The following is a 9,207-nucleotide window of genomic DNA, read 5'->3' on the forward strand; positions in this document are numbered from 1 at the left end:
ATACTATTCTATAAAAGTCAAAGCTATGGTAGGCCGTCAGATTTTTGGTGCGAGGCGCAAACGTGTCGATTATGCCTTCTATGAAATGGCAAAACCTACTTTGTACAAAAAAACGTACCGACGAGAACGGTAGATGGCAGCACCTGCCATGGCAATGCACATGTGTACACACGTTTCCGATTCAGCCCACAAGACGGCAGACGCCCCAACGTACACGGTCCCTATTATTTGTTCTGTAGGTTATAGAGTGATATTTTACCAGTAAACAAGCCGTCTAACAAAGATCTAACTCTAAAATCAACGCATGTGTACATCTATTATTTTTTTATGATATAGAAGGCAAAAGCAGACGAATGACTGATTTTATTTAATTATTTAACACGTTTTTGATTTTATATACATGATTTTACAACGAATAAATGAAATGAAATGACTCGCCTGAAGGCCCCGCCAACACCCCGCAAAACAGAGTTTGCAAAAGTGTTGCCGACTTTTAAGATGAGAAAATAAGAAAGTCGCAGAATACGCCCCCTGTACCTTAGTATTCTTTCGTGTAAATGAACTGTTACACGCCCCCAAAACTTTAGACTAAAGCATGACTTCTTACACAACTAGATATCTTCGCCTAGACTATTTTAGGTAATGTTATCTTATCTCTAGTCTATTAGTAACCCTGCCTACGTATGCTGCGTGGCAAAGACGCGGCTACTTCGAATCATGGACATTATTTGTATCTAAGTATGTATTTATTCATACAAGTATGTACTCGCCGCTAAGTACCCGCAGTACCAGCTCTGGATATGTGAAAAACTGACCCGAAAATATTTATTTATTTATTTCATTATTGTTATTGATACCTGCGATGAACTAATTTCTTAACGAATCTAAGGCGCGAGAGAAATAAGTCTGATTGTTTTCGGTGAAAATAACCGTAATAAGTGCTAATATTGCTATACATGCACCTACTTTAATTTTGTTACTTTATTTTTCAGGTATCACTGACGCAAGAAGATGGATTTATAGTTGTGATGACACACATCTTTAGCTGAGGAATATGAAAACAAATCCCTAATTACTGCGAGCAGAGAACGAGTAAAAATGTAGTACCAAAATCGTCAAGAGATGGCGCCACCTCCGAGATAGAACTCGCTAACGATGTGTCGACGTAGAATCATGACGTCGGAGATGCAAACTACCGATCGATTTGAAATGTTAAGGGAAAATTAGAGAGAGAAAACTTGGTCGGCTGCATAAGTGCATACGCATGCTGAAGTTACAGCAGTTTCGTTACGTACAATGTACATGTTATCAGTAAATTGTACATAGTGTTGTAATAAATACGCTAACTGAAATTACGTTGTTTTCGTCTACAGAGAATAACCCTTACTACAATAGAATAATAAAGTAAAAGAAAAATTAGATATATTTTTTTTAGTAATAAAATTAATGTTTCATGACTTTTATTTAAAACACAACAGAATACGAATCCAAAAATAAGCATACCCACTCCACTTTCACGGTAACAAAAGCCATAAAGGCTACTTTTTACATAGATATATCTTAAAAAACCGTAGTAACCCCAGGTAAACTACATCCTGCGTCACTTTGGCTCCAAAATGTAACCCATTGGGCTTCTTTCTATTATTTATTTTTAGAAACCTCGGTATCCAAAATGAACCTCCCCTACTATATATATATATAAATACCCCCTTAATAAATACATATAATAAACCCCCCCTTAATAATTACCCCTATAATTTGGCCTTGTCGTGATCGTCTAGCTAGCAGTTAGGACCCCCTCGAAGTGAACCGCGGAAACCTAGATTCTTTAATGAGTAAAGCTAAATTTTGGACTCTGTTTTTAGATATTATTACCTACCTAGATTTTAATTAAAGAATATTTAATATACTTACTAAAATAATTTATGACGTAGCTAAGAAATAGAATGAAACCCGTTTATTTAATTATAAGAATAGGAAATACTACGAGTTTTATGGCGTAATGTAAATGATGTTAAGAGAACCAAAACTAGAATGATATTGAAGATATGCAGCGTATATATGATAATTGATAATATAAATATAAAAATATTTGTTGGTAAAAACCTGCCACACCTATTAAGCCTCCGGGATAACATATAAGTAGCATTCCTGGGATAAGCCCATTTACACCCTAACTTTTCAAGATTATAATTAACTACCAGCTTCTTGCGAAGATGCTACTCACACGTTCGATGCAGGATTGGGGGCTCCTAGTCCAGTCAACAAGGTTAGTCGGAACACCTACCCTAACTTGTTAGCCAGACGGGCTTTTACCAACACTTCGGAAGATAAGCGCACCTAGATGATGATGAAAAGAAGTGTCAAAGTATCCATCAGTCATCAAAATTACTAATCTTTTTTACATTCAAAAGCTAAGGATATGAATCCTTTCATCCCATTTCCCAGAACTAAGAGTATAAACAGTAAATCTGATTTTTAGAGGTATAAACGAAGTACTAAGTTTATTTGTTAAAAATTAAACTTTATAAGACTAAGAATATCAAGACCAGTAGATATATTTAGCTCGAAACATCCTCTGGATTACTTCTGCCTGCCAAAGGGTCCCTAAAACAATCCTTTCTTCGATTTTCTATCTCAGAAAAGTCTGTGTTCCTAAACCCAGCTTGATATTAAAGAATTTGTTTTGTAAATACCTTAGAAACCTGATTACAATACCCAGTACTTCATTTCTACTCCAGAAGACCAGAATTGTGATAGATAAAATTAATATAATATCTTTTTACCCAGATAAATTAGAACACTAAGAAATTAAGACAATTAATCACCTTACCGCACGACTTCTAAAGTAATGATACCATATTTGAAGCCCGTACTGAGAAATATATATCAACCATATAAATTTTATAGACCAGAACTAAAAGGAACCCTAGTAGATAACAAATTGAGTGTGTGCTTCTACCCTATCCCTACCCATTGTCCCTAATCTAGTACATTCAAAGCATAGTTCGTTCTTACCATCGACCTAATGCTTTGTAATATACGCAAGTGTGGTCCCTACGAGAAGCTGTCAAGTTCGGCAGGCGAAACCGAGAAGGCAACCTACAGGCCAGTGTAGTGTGTAGCTCCCCCTTCTGTGCTCGCAAGCTAGGATACAGAAAGTAAGCCGGCCCTATTCCATGTATATAATAGGATCAGTACCCTAGCACACACATACCAATCACAAGAGAAACTCTGCCACGACCTAAACTGTGAGATATGATATCAATCACGACAGAGTCCCGCCCTGCAACCAGCACAAGCACGTACCAATGCACCGAAATAGATAAATATATTTAAGCGGGGACCTAGCCTCAATTACTGCCGACTTCAGTGGGCCCAGATTACTCCGGATGACGCACACGTGACGTCCCCACATCCATCTAAACAGCTGGACTTTGAGACCAGTGAGATGCTCATCCCTTGTGCAAGTATAAAAGGGAATGCCAAGCTCTCTCACACTTGGAGCAAAAGACTCCTAACCATCCAATCCTTTGACACCGTTAGGCGGAGTGAATGCTTAGCTGGACAAACTGTCAGTCCAAACAATGATCTGGCTTTAAAAATAGCAAAAACACTCTTTAGGAAGGTATGAGAATATAGTTTACTTTTACAAAAAGAACCCCACGCAAAATAAAACAAAACCATGAAATTCCCTTAAACACTGCCATTCTGAATCCACGCTTTGTAACGGTATTGTACCCCCAAAGCTGAACCCAGAAACACAGTACCCACAGAAAACTTCACGATAAAACCCACACACAAGAAAGCAAAGAAACTCCGCCATAGTCCTAACTTAATTCCACAAAGATAGATATTATCTTCGTACAATCAAGCACAGACACACAATCTCCAAGCTTAAATTTACTAGGATAATTCCAGGTAAACCCAAACACAGAAAAAGTAGCAGAGAAACTTCACCCACCAGCGTTATGTACGCCCAAAGCCAGGGACATTGCTAGCCAAAGATTAGAGAATGAATAAGTCCGTAAGCAAGGCCCGCTCAGCCTTATATAATATCCAAATGGCGACAAACGTTTCAACGCTTCAAGAAGAAGAGTCATATATCCCCGTTTGTTTACTATTCGAAAGTGCTTATTCCCTGCATATTAATACTCATAATCGTTTAATGTTAGCAAGGTGGAGGCTATCAATGCAGTCATAAAAATAGCGACATGATCCTCTTAGAAGTAAAGATCTTAAATCCTTATTTGTTTACTAAGTCATATGTCCCACTCATTAAGGCTCATAATCTGCCGACCCCAACGGAACCATACCCGAACAATACGATCATAAAACTGGCGACAGAATTCGAAATTCAAATATTTAAATCCTATTTTGTTTACATAAGCCTTATGTCCTACACTTTAACGTTCATAATCTATTAATGCTGATGAAACTATTTTTTAACGATACCTACGCACACTAAAGCAACCAAAAGTATGTTTGAGTTAACATCTTTCCCTTTATGATTCCAAATATTGCGTCCGTACTGACGTATTTCATGTTTATTTTTATAATAATGTATTAAACATATAATAGAAGTTAATTATTTAATCATTGTAACCTTTTATCTACCTCACGTTTTTTGAATTTTGCGGTTTAAAACGATATCAGAACGTCACCGCGCCTATACCTGTCAAAGTCAATGTAAACAACCTTACAATATTTGTTTTCCTAAGCAAATTCTTGTTATTATTTTGTTTTTACTAAGTTAATTAGCAATTAAATTAATCGTGGATACATATGATAAAGACTAGACTATGAAATCAAGTGCTTCGAGTTACCATTATCAGAAATTCAATGAAAATCAAGAACGTAAACACATGCCTGGCAAGGAAGCTCCCGGAAGCTTTCCTTCACCGCTAAAATGTAAGTTTTGTATTGATAAATGAGCTTAATATTACGTAATAGGCATATGGCCAGTCACAATACCCTTTATTACGAGTTGGTGTGGTTAAAAATTTATATTTGTACAAGAGTTCAAAGTTCCTAGGTACCTATCTATTAAGTAGGTACGCCGGGACTTTTTTTTGCTAGCCTATTATGGTGTCCCACTGCTGGGCAAAGGCCTCTCCCCTTGTCGTCCACGACTCCCGACATAGCGTCTGCTCTGGCCAGATGTTGAAAAAGGTATCTAGGTCGTCCCGCCATCTCCGTCTGGGCCTGCCGCTGGGAAGTACGAGATTAAAATACTGTCGGTATATTTTAACTGTCCCCTATAGCTACCGGCTCCAATATGCACCTGCTTTACGTTTATATTTCCTGCACCACACATTTTCTTAGAAATTGCCGTTCGTTTGCCTTTTACACGTTGTGGTTCAAATTTCCAAGCAATATCGTATTTATCTACCGAAGTGAGGTCTAAAGTTTAACTAGGTGCACTTTTCATGTTTGTCGGTATGTTTTATTGTTGCTTGCTTGACAGGTATTTTAATTTTTAAGTAAGTATAGTTAGTAAGTCAGTTTTGGTAGTTCAGTTTGTAGAACGGCAGGCTGGGATCCTGAAATCGCAAGTTCAAGTTTCACCCAAGACAATGAATTTATTTACTTACCTATCCTTTATTTCTAAGATTTTTAGTATCGTTCGATCACAGAATCAGAGATTCTAAACCTTTTTTGTGAAGTTGTAGAGCATAAGTACAACAACTTCGATTTAAAATTTCAACAACGTTATTGAATAGAGTCTGGCTAGTCAAAAATTGTTGACAGATATTTCGTTGTTGCATCACCAATTGTCTATGATTAAAAAAAAAGCTAAAAGTCAGTTGTCAATTTATGTCATTCATTCAGATTGTTTGCGGTTTATAAGGGATATATTTTAAATAATATGAATAATGTCTATACTGAGTGAGGTTCACAAACTTTTATTTAAGCTCGTAAATAATTACGACAATGTGCGAAGTCGACGTGTAGCGTTGTATAACGAAAAACTGCAATGTTTACAACTCCTTAACAAATGTAAACAAATTAGGAGGTTGGTGCTCTATAAATATTTTGAAACTTAGCATTTAGCATATTTGGCATAGTACTTATGTATTTTTGAGTGATGGATTAAGGCCGTTCCCTGAGCCAGAAATGTAAAAATACCCCAATAATTATCCTATTTTTCTAAGAAACGGTGATATTTGTAGACGTGGGAAAAATAAATATAATTCTTGATTATATTATCTTTAATAACACAGCTTTCGATACACGATTCATAACACTTCGCTCGATACAATTTATTCTCAAAGTAACCTCCAATTCGAATTTTTACTCCAACTTTACTCGTTTCTTTACTATGTGACACTATGAAACAAAAAAAGGAGAAAAATCAATCATAAGTATAACAGTAATTTGACAGCTTTAGAAAAACGATAATTAGAGGCAATATTTTTAAAATAAATAAACATCAACTAATTCTATCGTAACAAAATATCGACTCCGGCCTGCATGCTCTATCTCCGTCCGTCTTTCGAAATGAGACAGTGATGGCTGAGCGCTCGTGCCAGACGGACCTGTACTAGGTGTCCCCAAAACAAATATAAGATTTACTTATAAAAACTGTGCTGTGTTCTGTGTCCTAGTGATATACCGTGTGCACCAAAACCTTTAAGTTATAATGGGTAACAAGCAATTGAATAAAAAGAAGACATCTCGAAAAAGACAACTCGGAAGATTCCAACAAACAATGGAACTAACGTAAGTAAAAATGTATATTTATTACACAGTGAAATACGTAATTATTACTTAATTTAATATATACTTGATCGTACTAATTAGTAATCCATATAACTTGAAACATTCTAAAAATTAATAATCGCTCCATCTACCGGTAAACATTGTCATCATCTAAATAGCTTAAAAGGATATCGCGATTCGCGACGAAGTTTACACCACGCGGCACTAGCGCCGTTGCCTTGCACGGCAAAGACAGAAAACATTGCCGTCTATGTGTGCGTCTCCGTGAGTCGTAGTTGGTCGTAGTTACGCGGTTGCGGTGTAGTGGGCCTTCCTATAAATACGAGCACACAGTGATACATGTAACGCACACAATTAGACGCATAAAGCGTTCTTTTAGCAATCCATCCACCTATCGAGGGTTCGAACCTCAGCTCGTGATTTGTCATGCGTCTAAACTTTTTACTTTTTTGTCTTTCTAGGAAAAGAAGAAAATTGGATAATTTCACAGCCGAACATGATACTATATCTTTAGACTACATCGAGTGAGTATAATTATTTGACTTGTGCTTTTTAGCCCTACCTACGTAACACAATACACTACTACAATTTATCTTTATTTACAGACTGCAAAATATGGAAATGGAATCTCCGATTTCATCAACCACTGACATTCAAAGTAACGAGTAAGTTCTAATTCTATGCTGCGTTTTGCGGGTCCATGATCAATTTATGAAATAGTAATGGACTAATTTATAAATTGAGTGATGTTGTAAAGAAATGACTGGCTGCTACAATTATTCGACCGACAGATTTGTCCGGATGCTTAATGAGAGGCAAAATGTGGCTGTTATTGTTCATCATCACTTGATGATAAAAAAAAGTGCGAAAAATAGTTGACATGAGTTGCGTATTACCTATTCTCACATGTATCGTACAACGTTTTACAGTACATATAGCCCTATAGGTTAACTGGAAGAGATCCCTCAAAGGGATAAGTTCGCCTTTGTACTTCTTGCTAATTGTATGTTATTTTTAATATGTCTTTTTGTACAATAAAGAGTTTACTACTACTACTAGCCCTTTAAATATTTGACATAGTTACGTAATGTGTGTGTGCATTATCGCACTAGTGCGGTAAAGTCCATATGTGCTGTAAAACATCATACATTTATTTAATTTTGGTTTTGACAGTGAGGCGACCGGCTCAAACATTTTGAACCCACGCATTGCACAGGTGGATGACACTTATCGGGTTCCTAGTATATTAGAGGAAGAAGATACCCATGAGGTAGGTGATTCATGCTAATTATGCTTATTGATTGTAGAGCAGAGAACAATTTTACCTTTTGTACTAACTACCTAGCTAGAATAACATTGTTTCAACTTCGTGTGCCAGAATTCCATCGTAAATTGATTTATCACACGATTCGTTGTCATTATACAGGGTCTTACTTTTATTTCTCTCGTTGGTTCTTTACCACCGGTGCTTTATATGTACAGTCGACGTCAAATATATGTATACATTTTTCACCTTATTACAAAGGAGTATGCTGCAATAGGTACATATCTTTGACGTCGACTGTACATGATGTGACAAATTGTAAATGCTAACACATACAATATATTTTATTTTCAGTTACAAATATCGTTCAATGTGGAAGAAGAGCTTCCTGACAAAACCGTCGGTCGAAGAATTGTCGCAGTTAGTTACCATTCGATTCGATTCCTCGCATTTTATCCAATAAAAGATTGTATGGAAACTATATACATAAACGCAATATTTCACCGACAAAATCGCAATTTTCTTGTTTTGTTCATACTTCAAGATGGACTCTTTGTGACCTTGACGTCACGGTCACATATCGTTTTGTTCGGGGCGTTTCGCGAGTGAAGTACGACTGTCGGACTTTGACTATCATTTCTGACTTTTGTATTCCTTTAATGCAATGGATCCCATATAGACTTTTGATCCTAAAGACAAACCTGATCGATTGATACCATAAATGAAAATTAGTCATCTATTATCGATAAGTATACGAGGGGCGTTCAAAATATTCTCGGTATTGATATCTTACAACCTCTTCTTAAATTTCTTTCGTTACTGGCCGCTAAGGTTTATTCATTGACATTAAAAAAAAATATAATTGGAACCGAGATGTTCTTTTGTTTTTCTGCAATTGCTGAACAAACATGAACATCATGTGCGAATTGACAATGTTAACTAAATTAGAACATCAATGCGTCATAAGATTCTCGACAAAACAGGGTAAAAATCAAAAAACCATAAAAGAGGAAATGGATTGTGTTTACCGTGAGTCTGCTCCTTCTCTATCTACCATTCAAAAGTGGTCAAGCGAATTTAAACGTGGAAGGGAGAGTATTGAAGATGACCCTAGACCTGGTCGGCCTGTAGTAGCTACTTCACAAGAAAATATTGATAAAGTGGAAAAACTTATATTGGAAGATGGTCGAGTGAAGGTAAAATCTATAGCTCAAGTAACC

General features: G+C 36.4%; 1 protein-coding gene across 1 annotated transcript; it reads left to right on the forward strand.

Annotated features, from left to right (window-relative positions):
* The first annotated feature begins 6,607 nt into the window (after positions 1-6,607).
* Positions 6,608-8,715, forward strand: LOC134789461 (uncharacterized). Its single transcript, XM_063760043.1, has 5 exons — positions 6,608-6,723; positions 7,185-7,247; positions 7,329-7,388; positions 7,897-7,993; positions 8,342-8,715. The coding sequence occupies exons 1-5, from the start codon at positions 6,644-6,646 to the stop codon at positions 8,594-8,596; spliced, it is 555 nt and encodes a 184-aa protein (XP_063616113.1). The 5' UTR covers positions 6,608-6,643; the 3' UTR covers positions 8,597-8,715.
* Positions 8,716-9,207: the final 492 nt, after the last annotated feature.

The sequence above is a fragment of the Cydia splendana genome, chromosome 4 (assembly GCF_910591565.1).
Source record: "Cydia splendana chromosome 4, ilCydSple1.2, whole genome shotgun sequence".
Classification (NCBI taxonomy): Eukaryota; Metazoa; Arthropoda; class Insecta; order Lepidoptera; family Tortricidae; genus Cydia; species Cydia splendana.